This window comes from Triticum aestivum, chromosome 3D (assembly GCF_018294505.1).
Source record: "Triticum aestivum cultivar Chinese Spring chromosome 3D, IWGSC CS RefSeq v2.1, whole genome shotgun sequence".
Classification (NCBI taxonomy): Eukaryota; Viridiplantae; Streptophyta; class Magnoliopsida; order Poales; family Poaceae; genus Triticum; species Triticum aestivum.
The window spans coordinates 79,649,145-79,672,610 of NC_057802.1; the positions used below are offsets into that span (position 1 = coordinate 79,649,145).

General features: G+C 47.2%; 1 protein-coding gene across 1 annotated transcript; it reads left to right on the top strand.

The window, feature by feature from the left end:
* Nucleotides 1-20,174: 20,174 nt before the first annotated feature.
* LOC123077537 (uncharacterized) lies at nucleotides 20,175-23,422 on the top strand. The gene is made up of 3 exons (XM_044499818.1): nucleotides 20,175-21,390; nucleotides 22,058-22,243; nucleotides 22,820-23,422. The coding sequence occupies exons 1-3, from the start codon at nucleotides 20,329-20,331 to the stop codon at nucleotides 23,138-23,140; spliced, it is 1,569 nt and encodes a 522-aa protein (XP_044355753.1). The 5' UTR covers nucleotides 20,175-20,328; the 3' UTR covers nucleotides 23,141-23,422.
* Nucleotides 23,423-23,466: the final 44 nt, after the last annotated feature.

Consider the following 23,466-nt stretch of genomic DNA (forward strand, 5'->3'; position numbering starts at 1 on the left):
TACCGCGTACTGCGATCTACCCAGCCAGGACCGTGATGCCCCACGGTGTCGGTTGGCCAGAGGTGGGAGGCTACTCTCCCGCACTTGGTCCTTTTCTGCCACCTGAGGGTCGGGCTCTACACCTGAGTATCCGCGGCCCCCAGTCTGCTGACGTGGAGGGCTATCCGTTGCCTCACTACCAGCTGTCGGGCTACGATTACCTCCACAGTACCTCTTGGGACTAATGTAGGCTTGCTTGTAGTATTAGCTGCAGTCGCCGCGAGCCTGTGTGCCGCCTATGATGTATTAGTCTATGTACTGAACTCTATGTACTGAACTCTATGCATGACCCCTTTTGTAAGTTATGCCGACTACTATGTAGTATCTATCGTGCTCCTTTCATTATGCATGTTTCATCATGAATGATTCTTGTCATTGCAAATTTCTCAATGCTGAACTACCCCTGTTATATATTAGCAGGATGGTTAGACCAGGTGGTCGTGGTCGTGGTGGCGATGCCCCACCACCACCTGAGTACATGGCTGGTATGATCCAACAGTTTGAACTGAACCGCCAGTTCATGGAAAATATGATGGCTCAGTTTCCTCGCCCCAATATGAACCAGCAGCAAGCCCAAGTGACTCTTCAAGATTTCATACGCCTCAACCCAACCATCTACCGCAGCTCAACTCAGCCTCTGGATGCTGATGACTGGCTCCGTGACATCACCTATGAGATGGAGTCTGCTGATGTAGCCCCTGCCAGCTATGTCACCTTTGCTTCCTTCTTCTTGAAGGGACCCGCAGCTCAATGGTGGGACAGCCACAGGCGTACTCTGCTAGCTGGAACAATCATCACATGGCCAGACTTCCAAGCTGCTTTCCGTGCCCGCTTCTTTCCTCAAGGAGTCATGGACCGGAAGAAGCGTGAGTTCCGCAACCTCACCCAAGGCAACAAAACTGTCGAAGCTTATCAGCGGGAGTTTCTGGACTTGTCCCGCTATGCTGAAGAAGACATTGCAACTGATGCACGCAGACAGGAGAAGTTCCGTGATGGCCTTCAAGCTGACATCAAGCTCGCACTTCTAGTGCATGACTTTGCTGATTTCGCCACCTTGGTGAACAAGGCCATCAATGTTGAAACTGGTCTGCAGGAATACCAGAGCTCTCACAGACGCAACCGTGACACGGGCTCATCTTCGGGCCCGCCCTCACAGAAGCGTAAGATATGGATCCCGAATAGCATGTACCGTCCAAATGCATCTGCCCCAAGGCAGACCTATGCTACACCTCGTCTGCCTCCACCACCATCTAGGCAGTCAAGACTTCCAGCTCCACCATCCCAAGCTCCTGTTCCCACTCCGAATAATGGCTTGTGCTTCAGGTGTGGTCAACCAGGACACCGTGCTAGAGAATGCAACCAGAACCAGAATCAACTGGCCCTTCCAGCAACTGGCCGTGGTAACAATCAGCCTCGCAACAACAATGCTAAGTCTTATGGTCGTGCTCATGCCAACCACGTTGATCTCAACGAAGCTCAAGACCAGCCTGCTACTGTGATGGGTACACTCCTCGTAAATTCAGTACCAGCATCCGTTTTATTTGATACAGGTGCATCGCATTCATTCATGTCAGAAGATTTTGCATACAAGCACGACGTTAAATGTGAGGAGATGAACACCTTTGTATTGGTCAAAACCCCCGTGGGACAGTGTCAAACCTCCTTGGTTGGCATTGATGTCCCCGTGGAAATCGAAGGGCTGGAATTCTATGCCTCTCCCATTATCCTGAAGTCGTCTAACATCGACCTCATTTTGGGTATGGATTGGTTGAAAGCGCATACTGCTTCTATAGTTTGCGCCACTAAAACCGTCCATCTGCTACACCCTTCAGATGAAATAGTTGCTTACCAAGCTCATCTGGTGCAAAATGCCGAGGCAAGGCTCTATGCATTGAATGCATTGAACGCTGCACCACTCGAGGGCATTGAAAACATTCCCGTCGTGCGTGAATTCCTCGACGTCTTTCCTGAAGAACTTCCAGGGATTCCCCCTGCTAGAGCTGTCGAATTCATCATCGACTTGAAACCAGGCACCACTCCTATAGCCAAGCGACCCTACAAAATGCCGCCGCATGAACTCCTTGAGCTTAAGGAGGAAATCGACAAATCTCTTCGCAAAGGATTTATTCGCCCAAGTTGCTCTCCTTGGGGAGCACCTTCTCTCTTTGTCAAGAAGAAGGATGGGACAAACCGGTTAGTTCAAGACTACCGTCCTATAAACCAAGCTACCATTCAGAATAAATACCCTCTTCCTCGGATCAATGATCTGTATGATCAACTGGCGGGTTCGTCAGTGTTCTCTAAGCTCGACTTGAGGTTGGGCTACCATCAGATCCGTGTTCGCGAAGAGGATATCCCAAAGACCGCCTTCGTGACTCGCTATGGTTCATACGAGTACACCGTCATGTCTTTCGGTTTAACCAATGCTCCAGCCACCTTCTCTCGTCTGATGAACTATATATTCATGGATTACCTCGACAAGTTCGTCGTGGTTTATCTGGATGATATCCTGGTATTTTCCAAGAACGAAGAAGAACATGCTGAACATCTTCGACTTGTGCTGGAAAAGCTACGAGAGCATCAACTATATGCCAAGTTCTCCAAATGTGAATTCTGGCTACCCGAAGTAACCTATCTGGGGCATGTCATCTCTAAGGATGGTATTGCCGTCAACCCCGAGCGAGTTCAGGCTATTCTTGATTGGACTCCTCCCAAGAACGTTAAGCAAGTCAGAAGTTTTCTCGGTCTCGCCAGCTATTGCCGTCGATTTGTCGAGAACTTCTCCAAGATCGCCAGGCCTCTGACTAACCTGTTACATAAGGGCGTCAAGTTCCAATGGACAGACAAATGTCAGGAAAGTTTCCAGGCACTCAAAGACAAGTTGACTTCTGCCCCAGTTCTAGCTCCACCTGATACTAAGAAGGACTTCGTCATCTACTGCGACGCTTCCCGTCAAGGATTAGGCTGTGTCCTAATGCAAGACCGCAAAGTGATTGCTTATGCCTCTCGACAATTGCGCCCTCACGAAGAGAACTACCCAGTTCACGACCTCGAACTTGCTGCTGTCATTCATGCGCTGAAGCAGTGGCGACATTACCTTCTCGGTAATCGTTGCGAGATCTTCACTGACCACCAAAGTCTGAAGTATCTGTTTACTCAGCCAGATCTGAACCTCCGTCAGCAGAGATGGATGGAGCTCGTTGCAGACTTTGACTTGGGTATTTCCTATACGCCAGGCAAGGCTAATGTAATGGCTGATGCCTTGAGCCGCAAGTCTTACTGCAACCACCTCCAGGTTCATAAAGTTCAGCCCTCGCTTGTTGAAGAATTCAGGAAGCTGAACCTCCATATTGTTCCTCCGGGTGCACTCGCTCCCCCTCCTAAGGAGTTTGGCAAGGTGAACCTCCACGTTGTTACCCAGGGTTCCCTCAATACCCTAGTTGCTAAACCAGATCTCGAGGATAGCATCAAAAGGCTACAGAAGTATGACTCTGAAGCCCACAAGATTAAGCGCTACCTCGCAGAAGGAAAGCCCTCATTCTTCACCATTGCTGAAGATGGCACCCTATACTTCAAGGGCCGCCTAGTGGTGCCATGTGCAGAGAAAAACCTGGATATGACACAGGAAGTTATGAAAGAAGCTCATGATACGCCTCTATGTATCCATCCTGGTAGTACAAAGATGTACCAAGATATCCGTCAGAGATTCTGGTGGACTAATATGAAGCAAGACATTGCTCGTTATGTTGCTGAGTGTGACGTTTGCCGTCGTATCAAAGCAGAACATCAAAGGCCTGCTGGAACTCTGCAACCTATCTCTATTCCTGAATGGAAATGGGACCATGTTGAGATGGACTTCGTCACTGGATTTCCCAAATCACAGAAAGGTAATGATGCTATTCTTGTCGTCATTGACCGGCTTTCCAAAGTTGCACATTTCCTGGCGGTCAAAGAAACGATCACTGCTAGCCAGTTGGCAACGCTCTATATGTCCAGGATTGTTTCACTCCACGGTATTCCATTGGTTATCAGTTCAGACCGTGGTAGCTTATTCACTTCAAGATTCTGGGCAAGTTTCCAAGAAGCAATGGGAACTCATCTGTCATTCAGTACTGCGTTTCATCCTCAATCGCAAGGACAAGTTGAACGCGTCAATCAAGTTCTCGAAGACATGCTTCGAGCTTGCGTTATTTCCTTCGGCAAGAAATGGGAGGAATCTCTCCCGTATGCTGAGTTCTCTTATAATAATAGCTATCAAGCTAGTCTGAAGATGGCCCCCTTCGAAGTGTTATATGGACGAAAGTGCCGAACCCCTCTGAACTGGTCAGAAACTGGGGAACGTCCACTCTTCGGTCCGGATATTATCCAAGATGCCGAAGAACAAGTCCGCATTATTCGTGAGAATCTCAAGACTGCTCAGTCACGTCAGAAGAGTCAGTATGACCGTCATCATAAAGACATGGTCTATCAACCTGGCGAAAAGGCTTATCTTCGAGTCACACCTATGAAGGGTGCTCACCGCTTCGGGATCAAGGGCAAACTAGCTCCTCGCTATATTGGCCCATTCACTATTCTCGAAAGGCGTGGAAAAGTGGCATACCAACTGGAGCTACCGCCGAACCTTTCTCAGGTTCACGATGTGTTCCATGTGTCACAGCTCCGCCGTTGCTTCAAGGATCCAATCCGAGCTGTGGATCATGAAGTGCTCGAATTGCAGCAAGACCTCTCCTATAAGGAGCATCCGGTCCGCATTCTCGACCAAGCTGAACGCCGCACACGTCAGAAGGCGATCAAGTTTCTCAAAGTCCAGTGGTCGCACCATTCTGAAGATGAGGCCACTTGGGAACGAGAGGATCGTCTGCGCGAAGAATACCCCGCACTGTTTCCTTCTACCTCCTAAATCTCGGGACGAGATTTCTTGTAGTGGAGGAGATTTGTAACACCCTGAGAATCATGCTACAGTAACCCCCTGTGATTAAGCTAATCATGTTGCTAAACAGGGCTTGATCACATTTGAATCACACCCTTTTCGAACTCCTAGTTCAAACTTCAAATATAATTAAAGTGAAAAATAAAAGTTTTCAAAAGTTTAAACAAAAATGTTCGGTGGGTGCCAAATAATACACTGGTAATTATGGTGGAGAAAACACATTTTTATAAAATACCTAAATACTTTTAAATGAAATAAAACAGAAAAGAAAATAAACAAATAAAAGGAAAACAGAAAACAGAAACAGAGCAGGCCTCCCCCCCACTGACCCCCGGCCCAAACTGGGCCGCCACCCCCGAACCCCCGGCCCAGCCCACTCTCCCCCTCGCCCCCTTCCCTGTTCCCCCGACCGGGGGCGGAACAGTGGCCGTCCCCGCCGCACCCCCTCGCCGGCGACGGGGAGGATAAGGGCGCCAGCTCCCCCGTCTCCTCGGGCCTCTCTCCCACTCGCCCCCGCTCGTCCCTCGGCCTCTGCGCCTTCCCCCGTCAGATCCACCTCCCTCTTCCCTTCGATCCCCTCTGCCCGAGCGCGCTCGCCGCCGTTCACCGTAGTTCCCGCGGCCACCGTGCCCCGATCGCCCCGACGACGTGCCCGAACGACTCCCCGCCGTCGACTACGCCGACTGCGCCATCGGGAACGAGCCGAGCGCCACTGCACCGACCTCCACGAGCTCGTCTTCAACCTTCAGGTCGCCGTCGTTCGTCGCCGGTTCCGGCTACCCCGCGCCCTCCCCGAGCCCACTGCCACTCCCTACGGCTCCGCTGTGAGCTCCCGCATCTCCTCCCCCTCTCCGTTAGCTCGCCCGCGTTCCGTAGCTGCTCCCCCACGCGCGCCCGAACGCCGCGCCGCGGAGCTCGCCGCCGGCGGGTCTCCGGTGACCAAATGTTCACGGGGTCAAGCCCGTTGCACTCCCCGCCGTACGTAGATGCCCCCCAGCCCCTCCGCTTGCTCGTTAGCCCGCCGTAGCCCCGTTTCCGTCGGGCACCCGTAGCACCTCGCCGCCGGCGAGCTCGTAGCGGTCGTCCTCGGCCGTTCCAGCCCCTCCGGCCACCGCCGTTGGACGCGCGACGCCGAGCCGCGTCGAACGCGCCCAGCCACGCCCCCGAAGACCCCCTGTACGTGAAACCCGTACCCCTCCCGAGCCGCGCCGCCGTGCGTTTGGTCGCCGGCGTTGCTCCGGCGCCGGCCGCCGACGTGGCTGGCCTGGGGCCACCCCAGTGCCCCTGCCAGTGGCCCCCACGGGCCCCAGTTGACTGGGTTGACCCAGTCAACTGCTGACTGGGCAGGACCCAGTCACTGACATGCGGGCCCCGCCGCAAAAATATAAAAAAGAAAAGAAAAAGAAAATGTTTTATAAATAAAAATAATTATTTTAACTAATCACTCACTGACATATGGGGCCCACCCCTCTAATTATACTGTTAGATTAGTTTAACTAAATATTAGACTAACAGGGGCTGACATGTGGGTCCCACTGGACCCACCTGTCTGGTTTGACTGGTCAGCCGACCTGTTGACCTGATGACGTCAGCATTGCCTCATGCTGACGTCATAATTCATTTTTGCTGAATAAAAATAATTCCAGAAATTCAAATAAACTTTGAAAATTCATATCTTTTAAACCGTAACTCGGATGAAAATGTTTTCTATATGAAAGTTGCTCAAAACGACGAGACGAATCCGAATACGCAGTCCGTTCGTCCACCACACCTCCCTAACCTATCGAACTAGCAACTTTCCCCCTCCGGTCCGTCTGTCCGAAAACGCGAAACATCGGGAATACTTCCCGGATGTTCCCCCCCTTCGCCGGTACCACCTACTGTCGCGTTAGGGCACACCTAGCACCGCTCATTGTCATGTCACGCATCGTCATGCTTATGTTTGCATTGTATTTACTGTTTCTCCCCCCCCCTCTTCTCTCCGGTAGACTACGAGACCGACACTGCTGCTGTCCAGTTCGACTACGGAGTTGACGACCCCTCCTACTTGCCAGAGCAATCAGGCAAGCCCCCCCCTTGATCACCAGATATCGCCTATTCTTCTCTATACTGCTTGCATTAGAGTAGTGTAGCATGTTACTGCTTTTCGATATCCTATCCTGATGCATAGCCTATCCTTGCTACTACTGTTGATACCTTTACCTGCAATCCTACATGCTTAGTATAGGATGCTAGATTTCCATCAGTGGCCCTACATTCTTGTCCGTCTGCTGTGCTATACTATCGGGCCGTGATCACCTGGGCGGTGATCACGGGTATATACTTATATACTACATACATGACACATGTGATGACTAAAGTCGGGTCGGCTCGTAGGAGTACCCGCAAGTGGATCTTTGTGGCGGAGCGACAGGGCAGGTTGAGACCGCCTAGGTGAGAGGTGGGCCTGGCCCTGGTCGGCGTTCGCGGATACTTAACACGCTTAACGAGATCTTGGTATTTGATCTGAGTCTGGCCATTTGGTCTATACGCACTAACCATCTACGCGGGAGTAGTTATGGGTATCCCGGCGTCGTGGTATCAGCCGAAGCCTTCTTGACGTCAGCGACTGAGTGGCGCGCGCCGGATTGGACTGGAACGCCACTAGGCTAGGTCTGCTTCCGGCCGCGTACGCAACGTGCAGGTGTGCATAGGGCGATGGGCCCAGACCCCTGCGCGCTTAGGATTAGACCGGCGTGCTGACCTCTCTGTTGTGCTTAGGTGGGGCTGCGACGCGTTGATCTTACGAGGCCGGGCATGACCCAGGAAAGTGTGTCCGGCCAAATGGGATCGAGCGTGTTGGGTTATGTGGTGCACCCCTGCAGGGAAGTTTATCTATTCGAATAGCCGTGTCCCTCGGTAAAAGGACGACCCGGAGTTGTACCTTGACCTTATGACAACTAGAACTGGATACTGAATAAAATACACCCTTCCAAGTGCCAGATACAACCCGGTGATCGCTCTCTAACAGGGCGACGAGGAGGGGATCGCCGGGTAGGATTATGCTATGCGATGCTACTTGGAGGACTTCAATCTACTCTCTTCTACCTGCTGCAAGATGGAGATGACCAGAAGCGTAGTCTTCGACATGACTAGCTATCCCCCTTTTATTCTGGCATTCTGCAGTTCAGTCCACTGATATGCCCCTTTACACATATACCCATGCATATGTAGTGTAGCTCCTTGCTTGCGAGTACTTTGGATGAGTACTCACGGTTGCTTCTTTCCCTCTTTCCCCCCCTTTTCTTTTCTATCTGGTTGTCACAACCAGATGTTGGAGTCCAGGAGCCAGACGCCACCGTCGACGACGACACCTATGGCACTGGAGGTGCCTACTACTACGTGCAGCCCGCTGACGACGATCAGGAGTAGTTAGGAGGATCCCAGGCAGGAGGCCTGCGCCTCGTTCGATCTGTATCCCTGTTTGTGCTAGCCTTCTTAAGGCAAACTTGTTTAACTTATGTCTGTACTCAGATATCGTTGCTTCCGCTGACTCGTCTGTGATCGAGCACTTGTATTCGAGCCCTCGAGGCCCCTGGCTTGTATTATGATGCTTGTACGACTTATTTATGTTTTAGAGTTGTGTTGTGATATCTTCCCGTGAGTCCCTGATCTTGGTCGTACACATTTGCGTGCATGATTAGTGTACGGTCAAATCGGGGGCGTCACACTTATTTCCTGGAAGACGAAGAAACAGACTGCAGTTTCTCGTTCGAGTGTAGAGGCCGAGTTGCGAGCTATGGCTCTTCTGACGGCTGAGGTGACTTGGTTACGATGGTTACTGGAGGACTTTGGTGTTTCTGTTACTACACCTACCACCCTCCTGTCAGACAGCACAGGTGCTATCAGTATTGCGCGGGACCCCGTGAAGCATGAGCTTACCAAACACATTGGTGTTGATGCTTCTTATGTGCGCGCTGCTGTGCAGGATCATGTTGGTGCTCTTCAGTATGTGCCTTCTGAGTTACAGCTAGCGGACTTCTTCACGAAGGCCCAGACTAGAGCGCAACATGGATTTCACCTCTCCAAACTCAGTGTTGTGGATCCACCATGAGTTTGAGGGGGGTGTTAGAGTTATATTCAGTGATGTCTTTTGGCCTTTTGCATTCTAGCCTTTTGGCATCCTCTTGTAGCCTTTTGGCATCATCATGTATGTGTATATATGTTGGCATTGGCCTCCTAATAATAAAAGTTGCTATTCTCAACAAGCGCGACTACTGACTTCTTCGTCACGGACGCCCCGGAGTCCAACGTCGACAACCTCCTCGACGACATGGCCGGCGAGGACACCAACCCCAAGTCCAGTGCAACTGCTGCTGCTGTCTCGTATGTGTTCTTCTCCTTTCTTTTCGAGGTCCTGCCACAGTTCCTTGTTCTGTTGTTTGCCCTAGATATGTTAGGTTCTACTTCATATATGAAACTTGTCCTACTGTCTGCTCTAGATAAACTTGGTTACATTTCATATATGCAGATGTTATTTACCTTCTCTTTGTTAGATCGCATGACTAGTTTTATCACTGTTATATTAGTCATGCTTTATCTAATATTTCTGTTCATAAAATCATTTGGTAAATTGCTCATATTTCCAACAATCCAAAAACCTTATCATAGGCAATTTACCCCGAGTGGTTTTGCTGCTTCCATGAAACCTCCTATGTTTGAGGGTATCCACTATAAGAGGTGGCGCGTGAGAGCAGTCTTATGGCTTCAAACCATGAGTTGCTATGACGCCACTCTTGGCAAACCTGAAGGAGAGCTTGATGCTCAACAGGCACAAGCTTTTCAGAAAATGGATACTCTGTTCAAGGCTGCTCTCTTAAGTGTTCTTGGTGAGAACATAGTTGATGCTTATGCGTCAATTGATAATGGAAAAGATATGTGGGATGCACTCGAGGCCAAGTTTGGGGTCTCGGATGCTGGCACTGAGTTGTACATCATGGAGCAATTCTATGATTACAGGATGACTGAAGAGCGCTCCGTGGTTGAGCAAGCTCATGAGATACAGTCATTTGCTAGAGAACTTGAGCACTTCAGTTGTATGCTACCGGACAAGTTTGTTGCCGGAGGTATCATGACTAAGCTTCCTCCTTCGTGGAGGAACTTTGCTACCTTACGGAAACATAAGAGACAGGATTTTTCCATCCTCATTGGAACTCTTGATGTGGAAGAAAAGGCAAGAGCAAAGGACAAACGTGCTCGAGGTATTGAGGGAGGATCTAGTGCCAATCTGGTACAGAAGAAGAACTTCCAGCCCCACAAGTTCAAGAACAAGGGCAAGTTTGATGGTAAAGCAAAGTTTGATGGGAAGAACAAGGTTGTGCAACACACGAACTTCAAGAAGAAGAATGACAAGAAGAAAGGTGTTTGTCATGTGTGTGGGGATCCTGATCATTGGGCTCCTAGTTGCCCTAATCGCTATGACAAGCATCATCCTGGGAAAGGCAGCAAGACCGCTAATGTTGTCATTGGAGACACTGACATGAAGGATGCTGGGTATGGTATATTTCCCACTATTCTTTCAGTATGTCATTCTCCTGACTGGTTGATTGACACGGGTGCTAATGTGCATGTATGCGGTGATATTTCTATGTTTTCGTCTTATCAGACCGCAAGGACTTCAACCGTGTTGATGGGCAATGGTTCAAGTGCTTCTGTTTGTGGTGTTGGCACGGTCGATCTGAAGTTTACTTCGGGGAAGATCGTGCAGCTGAAGAACGTGCATTATGTCCCCTCCGTCAATAAAAATCTTGTTAACGGATATCTTCTGTGTAGAGATGGCTACAAGCTTGTCTTTGAGTCGGATAAATTTGTAATATCCAAGTATGGAACCTTTGTTGGTAAAGGCTATGAATCAGGAGGCCTTTTTCGTTTATCCTTATCAGACGTTTGCAATAAAGTTGTTAATCATGTTTGCAACAATAGTGAATCAAATGTGTGGCATTCACGTCTTTGTCATGTCAACTTTGGTTGCATGTCGCGACTAGCAAAGTTGAACTTAATCCCTAGTTTCACCACTGTCAAGGGATCTAAGTGTCAAGTGTGTGTGCAAGCTAAGCAACCTCGTAAGTCTCACACGACTGCGGAAACGAGAAATCTTGCACCACTAGAACTCATACATTTAGATCTATGTGAAATGAATGGTGTTTTGACAAAAGGTGGAAAGAAATATTTCATGATGTTAATTGACGACTCCACTAGATATTGTCGTGTGTATCTTCTCAAATCTAAGGATGAGGCTTTGAATTTTTTCAAGATCTATAAAGCTGAAGTGGAAAACCAACTTGATCGGAAAATCAAGAGGCTTAGGTCCGACCTTGGTGGAGAGTATTTTCCAATGAATTTGATGCTTTTTGTGCGGAACATGGTATAATCCATGAGAGGACGCCTCCCTATTCACCTCAGTCAAATGGGGTGGCTGAAAGAAAGAACCGTACTCTAACTGATTTGGTTAATGCCATGTTAGACACATCGGGTCTCTCCAAGGCATGGTGGGGGGGAGGCGATATTGACGGCATGTCATGTCCTAAACCGAGTTCCCACAAAGAACAAAGAAATAACTCCATTTGAGGAATGGGAGAAGAAAAGGTTAAAACTCTCTTATCTACGAACATGGGGTTGTTTGGCGAAAGTCAATGTTCCAATTCCAAAGAAGCGGAAGCTTGGTCCAAAGACTGTGGATTGTGTTTTCCTGGGATATGCTTTTCATAACATTGGCTATAGATTCTTGGTTGTAAAATCTGAGGTACCTGACATGCATGTCGGTACGATCATGGAGTCGAATGATATGAATTTCTTTGAAGATATCTTTCCCATGAAGGATATGGCTACCTCATCTAATCAGGAGATGCCTAGTTCATCGAATCAGGAACCAGTTACAATTACCGAACCTGCCATTTCGATGGAACACTTTGAAAGTCCTGTGGAGGAGAACAATGAAGTTCCTACTAGGAGCAAGAGACAGGGGACTGCAAAGTCCTTTGGTGATGATTTTCTTGTGTATCTCATAGATGACACTCCCAGTTCTATTTCAGAGGCCTATGCATCTGAAGATGCTGACTACTAGAAGGAAGCGGTTCGTAGCGAGATGGATTCCATCTTGGCGAATGAAACTTGGGAGATAACTGATCGTCCTTATGGGTGCAAACCTATAGGATGCAAATGGGTATTCAAGAAGAAGCTTAGGCCTGATGGTACTATTGAAAAGTACAAGGCTCGGCTCGTGGCTAAGGGTTATACCCAAAAGGAAGGTGAAGACTTCTTTGATACTTACTCACCTGTGGCTCGACTGACCACTATTCGAGTTCTACTTTCACTAGCTGCCTCACATGGTCTTCTCGTTCATCAAATGGATGTTAAGACTGCTTTCCTAAATGGAGAGTTGGACGAGAAAATTTATATGGAACAACTAGATGGGTTTGTACTAGATGGTCAGGAAAGAAAAGTGTGCAAGTTGCTGAAGTCTTTGTATGGACTCAAGCAAGCACCCAAATAGTGGCATGAGAAGTTTGAAAGAACTTTAACAGCTGCAGGCTTTGTTGTAAACGAAGCTGACAAATGTGTGTACTATCGCCATGGTGGGGGCGAGGGAGTTATCCTTTGCTTGTATGTTGACGACATACTGATTTTCGGAACAAATCTGAATGTTATTAAGGAGGTCAAGGATTTTCTATCTCGTTGTTTTGAGATGAAGGATTTAGGAGTGGCTGATGTCATTCTGAACATCAAGTTGTTGAGAGACGATGATGGTGGGATTACATTGCTTCAATCTCACTATGTGGAAAAGATCTTGAGTCGCTTTGGCTATAGTGACTGCAAGCCCTCTCCAACACTATATGATGCGAGTGTGTTACTTCGAAAGAATCGAAGAATTACTAGAGATCAATTGAAATATTCTCAGATTATTGGCTCGCTTATGTACTTAGCCAGTGCTACAAGACCTGACATCTCTTTTGCTGTTAGCAAACTGAGTCGGTTTGTCTCAAAACCAGGAGATGTGCATTGGAAAGCTCTAGAGAGAGTTTTGCGTTATTTGAAAGGCACTGCGAATTATGGAATTCACTACACCGGGCACCCAAAGGTGCTTGAAGGGTATAGTGACTCAAACTGGATCTCAGATGCTGATGAGATAAAGGCCACAAGCGGATATGTATTCACTCATGGAGGTGGCGCTGTTTCTTGGAAGTCTTGCAAGCAGACCATCTTAACGAGGTCAACAATGGAAGCAGAACTCACAGCACTAGATACAGCTACGGTTGAAGCAGATTGGCTTCGCCGGCTCTTGAATGACTTGCCGGTTGTTGAGAAACCTGTACCGGGTATCCTTATGAACTGCGACAATCAAACTGTGATCACGAAAGTGAGCAGCTCAAAGGATAACATGAAGCCATCAAGACACGTTCAGAGAAGGTTAAAGTCTGTCAGGAAAATGAGAAACGCCGGAGTTATTGCATTGGATTATATCCAAACGTCTAAAAATCTGGCAGATCCTTTTACTAAGGGTCTATCACGTAATGTGATAGATAATGCATCGAGGGAGATGGGTATGAGACCCACAATATGAGTTGTTCACAGTGGTAACCTAGTCTATGTGATCGGAGATCCCGTGAATTAGATGTGGAAGACAAGCTGTTGGTCAATTGAGAGGAGAGTATCCTTACTGTTAACAATACCACTCCATGAAGATGCAATACTCTCCTAAATCTGCATGGCAGGTTGATGTATATCTTAATGTGTTCTAAGTGGCTCATTTAGGCAGAGATGTTCTCTTGCTGAACATCTTTTGAAGAACACACCTATATGAGTCTGATTGTCAAACGGCGCAATCTATGAGAGTAGGGTTCTCTCTAGTAAACTCATGAAAGGTCACGGAGTATGACGCATAAGCTCCACCCGTGGGGAAGAGCCACGGTAGCCTAGTATCAGTCAAGGCTTTGTGTGAAGCTAGATTCGCACAAAACTTGTAGTTCAAGGCCCAGTCCACTGTTCAAGTTGCCTACTAGTGTAGCATAGAGTTCTAGGTGGAAGTTCAACTTAACAGTCTCCACTGCAATACCGGTATATAAAACAGTGTTTTGGAACCAAAGGCAGATTTCTGTGTGCCTCTGGGATCTGGTGGGGGATTGCTGGAATTTAGTCTATTTTGGGACAACCCAATAACTATTTCAGAAATTCCTAAATAAATCCTAGAGGCCCACTTAGCCCATTTGTGCAAGGCAAGGGATACTACTAAAGTTTAGTCCCACATTGCTAGTTTAGTGGGAGTTGGACCTCCTTATAAGGGAGGTTCTTTCCCCACTTGTATGAGCATGAGAACAAGAGGGACATCCACGCACGCTCCTCCTCCGCCGCCTGCCTCGCCACGCCACGCCTCGTCATGACGCGGGTTGCAGGAATGAGCCGAGCCGATGTCTAAATTTTTGCCACGCACTACAGGTATACAAAAGGCCACTCGGGAGCTGGAAAGTTTTTGCTGTAGTGGATATTGAATACGAACGCTGCACCCTTCGGCTGCTGCCTGTTCGCTTCGTCTCCCGCATTCCCTTCAGATCCCGACGCAGCCTCTCGCCTCCTTCTCTCGCGCCTATAAAAGGGAGGTCGCTCCTCTTAGAGAGACGCACCAGAACTTCTTCCTCTCTCCACCGGTTCCAATCTCTGAGCTTCTGCTGTCTTCCTCATCCCGGCTTGCGGCGTGCACCGCGAGTCGAGACAGTAGGCCTCCGAAACCGCACCTCTTTGAGTCCTGTACGGGAGAAGGGTGATAAGGTTTTTGGGGAGCGCTCAGCGCAACTACTGACTTCTTCGTCACGGGTGCCCCGGACTTCGACGACTACTTCCCCGACGACGACTTCTTTCCTGACGTCGACAGCCTCCTCGACGACATGGCCGGCGAGGACACCGACCCCAAGTCCAGTGCAACTGCTGCTGCTGTCCCGTTTGTGTTCTTCTCCTTTCTGTTCGAGATCCTGCCACAGTTCCTTGTTCTGTTGTTTGCCCTAGATATGTTAGGTTCTACTTCATATATGAAACTTGTCCTACTGTCTGCTCTAGATAAACTTGGTTACGGTTCATATATGCAGATGTTATTTACCTTCTCTCTGTCAGATCGCATGACTAGTTTTATCACTGTTATATTAGTCATGCTTTATCTAATATTTCTGTTAATAAAATCATTTGGTAAATTGCTCATATTTCCAACAGGAATTACTATGTGAACGCATATGTTTCTTTTTTTGTGAGATTTGACAAAAGGAGCTCCTCCGGAGGCAGATGATACGCTCCTTGACTGGTGGCTCCAAGCTAGGGCTACCTTCCAGGGAGCGCTCAGAAGAGGATTCGATACTTTTGTCACTGCGGTTGCTCGGTCATTTTGGAAATAGAGGAATGCTAGAGTCTTCAATTGCCCGGAGCAAATCAAGTCGGCAATTCAATTGCACAAGAACATCATGGAGGAGATCAAGGAGTGGAAACAGGCCGGGCTAGGTGTGGGTGTTCTCAACCGTTTTGTGGGTGTTCTCAAGTAATATAGGCTCTTGTAGTTATGCTTTCTACCTTCTATAAAAGTATGGTACGTCTTTGGCGTACTCTCAAAAACAAAAGAAGCTCCATGGTCTCATGTGCGTTAGCCGGCTGTAGCCACGGCGGTAGGGGGAGGGAGAGGGGTGGAAATTAGTTGTCGCCCCAACCATCGGATCTGGCTTAACTCGTGATCGACATGTGTATCATGTGTACAATTGCAACATTTTTCTCCATGTTTTCTAGAAAGATTGTGAGAAAAACATCACATCATTTCAAACAAACACGTACAACAAGAATATGCAAGCATGCAAGAAATACCATTGACTGGAGCAGGTACGCTTGAAAATGGCTTGCAACACACATCATGGAAGACAAATACGTACAATATACATGATCGACTAATACAACAATGAAGAACCACGTTTGTAGCATAAAAAAGATCCTGACCAATAGGCATGCGAAACTATTGGAACATACTTCTTGTGTGTACACAACAAACACCATACACGTCTGCAACATGTAAAAACACCATAAGTAGCATCCAAATTTCTTGATTTTGTTGACCTCACGTCATCAACAATGGAGGCACCACCTTTTGCACAGATTTGGGCTTGTTGCCGACCACAAATCAGGCTCACCAAATCCTCGTTGGAGCGAAATGTGACTCATATGGTCCTGTTTGTCCCAATATCTATCGGAGGTAGGCCTAGTGGACTCAAGCTCCATGGCGAGGTATCTATGGAGGAGCAACAAGTTTCCAGCTTGAGTCTCCACGCCTAAAATATGTCCATTGTGTGATCCCCTCGGCCACCATCTATCGCGAAGGAGGAGAAGCTCCTTGGAGAAGGGGCAATGCGGCATCTGGAAGAAGAGCTAGAGAAGGCGCTTCTAGGAGGAAGAGGGATGCTAGGAAGGGGAAGTGCTACAAGAGAGAATAAACTAGACTCCGTCGGTGGCGGATAAGAGGTGCTACATCGGAGAGAAAGGACGGCGCTGCAGGGTAGAGAAGAGGAAACAACGAGTTGATTGCTGAATTGTTTGAAACCAGTTGGTCGAGAAAGGACCCTTTTCCCAATGATGAACGACATGAAATTTTCTTTTATAAATAGGGAGTTTATTAATCATTAGTCAAGCATACAATCGCATATCATCAAGGAATGGGGTGTATAGTTTAGCCACATGCATCTTCTCCTTAGATTAGTTGCTTGTTTGGCACATAGATGAACAGCTTCATTTCCTTCCTAGCAAATAAAGCTCAAAGTAAAATTTGCAAAGTGTCCACTTAGTTCTCTAATCTCCCAAAGAACTCAAGAAATTTGTGTTCTCTCATGTCCAGACATCTCCCACAACTTAATAACTTGGTGTGCATCATTGTCCATTAGTACCCAATTTAAACTTCAAAGCTCCTAAGGTCCCACCGTCTTAGCTCAGTAGCGTATTCATACCAGATCGCTTGAGCACGGACCATAGAGCCAGTTCTTTCTGGCATCACCATACTAGTAGATACAGAAAATATCATTTTCATAAAAACACCCATCTCTATTGATCTTTCTTTCTTCAACTTTTGGGGGCTTCCATCTCTGGATCAACTTAGGTTGCTTCGCCTTCTTATGCTTGCCATAGCCATAGCGATCCATGGCGTGTCCACCTCCCATTTTCGCTGATGCCATGATCGAGCATCCCTATTCACCATGTCGTCTCATGTGTCTTTCAGACCATATTGCCCGCATGCACATAAAGTGATGCAAGTATCAGCACTATGCACGTTATCAACTAGATCCTTCACCCAGGATTTTGGATGCAATTGCAGAATCTTCATGCTTGCAACCCCTTTAACTCTTGCCAAAATATGCGTGGAATATAGTTTCCTCTAGACCGCATCCTTCACATAGGCAATTCTTTCCACATGTACGACAAAAACTTAACGATCCCCCGCCACAAAAAGTTCCAAACCTAGTGAGGAATTGAGATGTGCCAAAGTTTCTGTCCCCCATCTAGAACTTGACACCTGATGTTGTTGTCACGACCTCTTCGTTAAAGCTCTATAGGCCAAACGAATTGTGAATAGTTCACTCTTTTCTATGCTTCACGACCACCAAATCCTCCATAAAGCGACCAAGTGGAATCCAGCATATTGCACATACATCAGTGCATGTGAAATTGTCCTGCAGTTTGTTCATATTCCACGTTCCATTCTTCTCATCAATTAATCATTCCATGATTTGAGAATTTGCATTCAGTAATCTGACCATGGTCGTCTGCTTGTATTCAAAGGGACCTATGGGTCCTCCCATGGATTCATAGTCGAGTCATCACCAACTCTCTCAGTAATCCCGACGTCCAGGCTTCTCTTTAAAAAAATGCATGTCACACATGTGATGATCCTCTCTTCCCTTTATAAACTCACAATCATGATAATATTTTCATTTAAGTACCCTTGCACATAAGGAATTTTGATTCGTTGGCGGCCTCCATACTTGCTTAGATAATATTCTAGTTAAACATATGAAAAACATGTTTACTACTTCATTTGGTCACATCCAAATCACATTCTTCATAGTAGTGGGATCATATCACATTGAGAATCACCCTATGGTTGGATGGTTACAAGAGTGGTGATACTCACAGCCCAGCTATACCTGGCCATGGGCAGCCCGGCCCAGACGGCCCGACCCGGTGTGACGTTGCCCACAGGCCGGGCATGGGCCTAGATTTTGATCCCGATGGCCGGGCCAGGCCGGGCTCGGGCCCGTCGTATTTGCAGTTTAAGGAAGAGGCCCGGCCCGACGGGCTTTTTGAGTGATGGGCCAGGCTTGGGCCTGATTTTTAGGCTCGATGGGCTTTTTGAGTGATGGGCCGATCTTGGGTCTGATTTTTAGGCCCGATGGCCAGGCCGGGCCATGCTCGGGCCTAGGTTTTCTGCGTCGGGCTTTGGTAGGCCCGGCCTCGACAGATGGCCAGGCATAGAGAGAATTCCTTATTTGGCCCTTTCTTAAAATTGGATTCCCTTTTTGGCCCTAGTAAAAAACTTCTTCCTGTTTTGACACTCAAACTTCATTTTGTTCCCTCTGTGACATTTTCGTCAGTTTTGACAACTAACACCGTTAAATGCAACATGAAAAGTCCATTTTACCCCTGATGTATTTTGTGACCAAAATTATGAACTTGAAGTCAAAAGCAATGGCGACGTGGACAGAATGGGTCAGTGCCTTGGATTTGCAATGAAATTATATTACAAGATTGTACTGAGAAACCCATATTAATAAGGACCAGAACATGTACGAGCAGTACAGACATGCACAACAATCTCACGGTTTCTCTCTTCACGCACAGCGTACAAGAGATCCATCTCTCAATTTCTCTATTTACACACAACACACACATCACATCACGCACACACTAGACCATGGAAAGCACGCAGCCACGGCGACCCAGCTAGCACGCCCCTGCCACCAACGGACCCCCGGTGTAAAAACCCTGAATTTTAAGGATATTTATTTTAAGTTGTTGAGTTAAGTTAGATAATTAAATTTGTATTATTTTTTAAAATAAATAATTAAGCAAATAAGATATGCTACACCGCTGCGCCAAAGAAATGTAATAGACAGTTTGTTTTTGCATGCAATAAAAATTATATGGAATAACCGCACACTGACCATATGTATGTAGTTATGCACCAGAGCTTAACATCAATGTACGTGCATGTGTGTATTTATACATGAGCCATGCATGACTAGTAATGCTACAAGTTAAAACAAGATTAGTATGGGAAGATGTACACGGGTGGAGGAAATTCTCTCAAGCTAAGTGGTACGCATGCCAATATATAGAGAACTTGTGATAAGAGAAGAATAGATGAGGAGTTTTTCCTCTGGCTCATGTCGGTCTGACTCAGCAGTAGTACAAAGTAAGTAGAAGTACAAATTAATCATGGAGTAGCTAGCTATGTGGCCTGATATTTATGGGATGTACATGCATGTGCTGGCAACACTCTAGAAATACTTAAGACATTTAAATGGCTACGTGGAGACTATGCATGGTGGCCAGGTTTGTTTGGCCTTTGCACTAGCGAGAGGGGCAGCAACTGGAGGGTCTCGGGGCGTGACATCCGGCGCCGCGACTTGGGCCTGCACAGCGCCGCCTCGACCGTCCATCACTTCTTGCCGCGCCCTCCTCCATGCCTCGCGCCGCCGCTGTGTGCCTCGCGCCGCAACTAGATTTTTCTGTTTTCTTCTGACGTGGTAAAGCAGGGGCAAATAAGACATTTCAAGTCATATTTGACGGTGTTAACAGCAAAAAGTGACAGAAGTGTCCTGAAAGGAATAAAATGAATTTATGATGTCAAAAAGAGAAAAATGAAATTTCTAGGGACAAATAGGGAACCAGATTTTAAGAACGGGCCAAATAAGGAATTCTCTCCCAAGCATAAGTCCAGCCCAAGGTTTAACGCATGTGTTTTGTAGCAAAATATATTTTTAATGAGAGGTGACGCTTTTATGGTTTATAGAGGCGAGTGTTTTTTTAGGGTGATATTAGTGTTATCGTGTTTACTAAAACAAATCACGTCACATTTTATTTTCATATAATTAAAATCACATTTCCGTATGGCAGAAAAGGAAAACACCATTTCACCCACAAGAGTCTCCATCTATCGACTATCGCTGGCCCATCTCCACCAAATCTGCAAACCCCCAAACCCTGGCTCCCCCAAATCACCGTGCCGACCGCTTCTCCCGAGCTCCAATTCACCGCAATGGCGCAGTGTGATCCGTGCGTGTGAGAGGCGCCAAATCCCTCCTCCAACCATGGAGCAGAGCGATGGGCCCAAGCGACCGAAGCTCGCCGACGCCGCCGACGGCGACGAGGACCGCCTCAGCGTGCTGCCCGACGACATTCTCATCCACATCCTCGTCAAGCTCCGCGGCACCCCCATGGCCGCTCGGACCAGCGTCCTCTGCCGCCGCTGGCGTGACCTCTGGAAACTCCTCCCGGAGCTCAACTTTCCCCTCGGCACCGAGCCGCACCGCATACGCTCCGCCCTCACAGCCCACGAAGCGCCGGTCATCCACTTCCTCGTCGTCGACCTCCAGGACGCCGCAGCGGAGTCGGTGGCGACGTGGGTCCCCATCATCGCGCCCCGCCTCTTCGGCGAACTATTCATCTTCAATCTCAGGCGGGACTGGGATGGGGAAACAGGCACGGTTGAGCTGCCTTGCTTCCAGGGTGCCGACTGGATCTCCCTCGACCTAGACAATCTTGGCCTCGCCTTGCCGCCCTCCGGCGTGTTTGCCTGGCTCACCGATCTCTGTCTGGTAGCCGTTAGGATGCGTGGTTCCTGCAGACTCGGTGACATTGTCTCCTCGCCACGGTGCCCATCGCTGCGGAAGCTCATCCTACGCGACGCCCAGGTCCGGGCTGACATTGTAATCCACTCAGAGTCTCTCTTAGAAATAGGGATGGATAATGTGTTACTAGACCATAACGCCTTGGGTCCGGGCATCCTCGCCATTTCCTCAGAGTCTGTCCTCCAAATAGATCTGAAGAATTTAATTGGCGTGCGGCAGCTCCTTGTCATGGCGCCTGCACTCATTTCATTGAAAGAGAAAGACACCACCTACATTGCTGATCCTGTGGATCCGAGTCAACCAGTTGCCAACATCTCAGCCCCTCAGCTCACGTTGCTTGAGTGGAATGCTCGTTATGATAGAAGATCCGTTCAGCTTGGCAAGATGGCACATCTCCAATGGCTGCACGCCGGTCAATTTCTTGTATATGGATCCGATGAGGATTTTGCACACAATCGCATCAGGCTTTTGCAGCGCTTCGAGTTCATCATCTGTCTTGACCTTGCGCTTTACTACCGAAAGGTGGGTTCCATTCTTATGTGATATTCCATCATCATAATATGCTACCAAGTCAATAATAACAAGGCAAATATGGGGTTATGCTATTTGGTATATTTGAGTAAGCATTACAAAATTCTCATTTGTTTGTCTTTGCTCATGTCTGTGCAACATGGCTTAGTGCACTCAATCTTTATTCTTTCCCAATACTTATATAGTTATCCTCTTAGATGGTACTCCCTCCGTAAAGAATATAAGAGCATTTAGATGACTACTTTAGTGATCTAAACGCTCTTATATTTATTTACAGAGGGAGTACTTGCTTTGTACCACCTTTGAATAGTTAGCATTGAAGCTGCACGCTAGTATTACTACACTAGGATTTACTCCCTCCGTTTCAAAATAGATGACCCAACTTTGTACTAACTTTGTACTAAAGTTAGTACAAAGTTGGGTCATCTATTTTAGAACGGAGGGAGTAGTTATTACTGAACTAGGATTTAGTTATTGAATGGGACATGAGCTCTCAGGAGTGGAGAAACATGAACACCAGCAGTCCTTGTGGCCGGATTGGATATCCTCCCACCAGCACACACAAAACCATTTGTAGTAAGAAAAATGAGTATGTCTGTGTCTTTCTCCAACCGCCATTATATATAATCCTCCTTTATGACTTTCTATCAACCCGTAGGACATGTCTGACCACCAACGCTACTTGATGGAGGACATGCCAAGGCTGCCATATATTTTATTCTTGTCCATAAATGTGGCGGCGAATGAACATTCCTTTGGAGCCAGCTTATTCCATGTTCTCAGGCTGTGTACTGGTGTAAGAAAGCTGACTCTTGCATTTGATGTCAGTACCAGGCAACTAGAGGTAAAATTACATCCTTAATCTGTTTATCTAATAGTACTTGAGTTACCTGGAAAGTCACAATCTATTCAATATGTACTTCCATTTTTATGCATACTTTGGCTTGGGTTGCCAGTTGCCTCACTCTAGGTGTTGGTTTGCTCTTCAAACTTTGACAAAGTGGCATACTAATTGGGTTTGCTAGCTAGGTAATATGTTGCATTTCGAAAGATCATCTGTCTATTGAAAATCAGAGAAACTAGGAACCTTTCCAGCAAAAAAAATTGACGCTTCCTTCCTCTTGTCTGCTCTACTTTCTCAGAAAATTTAATATCTTATTGAATGTTATTTACCGATGGAGGATCTTTTATAATGGTTCTGTCATTTGACTCCCTCTTCCTGAAGAACAACCATATTTTCTGCAATATATAGGTTGGCCCCAACTAATTTCTAGGTAGTATACTTTTGTTAATGTTGTTGTGTCATACCCCAAAGTATTCAGGTCATAGTTTCATATTTCCAGTTTCACCTCTCTCATTTTACAACATCAAATCATACCAGTTATTCACTTATTCTTATTAAGCCGATATGTTGTTTCAGGCTCAAACTACATGCTCACTGGGTTGCATATGCCATCAGCCACCAAACTGGAAAACTGACGAACTCCTGCTGAGTCACCTCGTAATAATCGAAATCAGTGCCTGGAGAGGAACTGAAAATGAAGTTGCTTTTGTTGAACGGTTGCTTAATTGGGCAACAGTGCTAAAAGAAATGATGATAACTTTCCATCAGTCAGTTACTGAAAGCAACGCCGAGGATCTCTGCCAGACATTACTAAGCTTCTCTAGGCCAGAAACTTGCATGAAATTTTACGTGTACCGTGGCTTGTACGCGAAGGTCCCATATGTTCCTGAAGGCTAAGGCACCTGCTTGTGTCTTGCACTAGTTGCTAATACTCTTTCGGTGTCAACAGCACTCTATGTAAAGATCAAAATCTAGTAGAGCGGTCCAAGATGTTACAATGTCATCAACCTATTTTGCAAGATGTTAGAACTTGCTTCATGTTTCATCTGTTGTACTGCTCACGAATGGAGTTCTCAGAGCTGCTTTCACAAGCCTTTGGTGTGTACAATTCGAATCTTGGCATGCTCAAAAGTTGTAGTGAATTCATCAAGTTATGTCATTTTGGTTATGATTGTGTTATCTGTGGCACTGACTGAATCCCGAGCATTTAAAAATTTGCAAGA

Bases quoted from the DNA above. Each gene is read 5' to 3' on its own strand.
- LOC123077537 (XM_044499818.1), top strand. From the start codon at position 20,329: ATGGAGCAGAGCGATGGGCCCAAGCGACCGAAGCTCGCCGACGCCGCC. The intron at 21,391-22,057 runs GTGGGTTCCATT...ATCAACCCGTAG, and splicing joins TTGCGCTTTACTACCGAAAG to GACATGTCTGACCACCAACG. The intron at 22,244-22,819 runs GTAAAATTACAT...ATGTTGTTTCAG, and splicing joins TCAGTACCAGGCAACTAGAG to GCTCAAACTACATGCTCACT.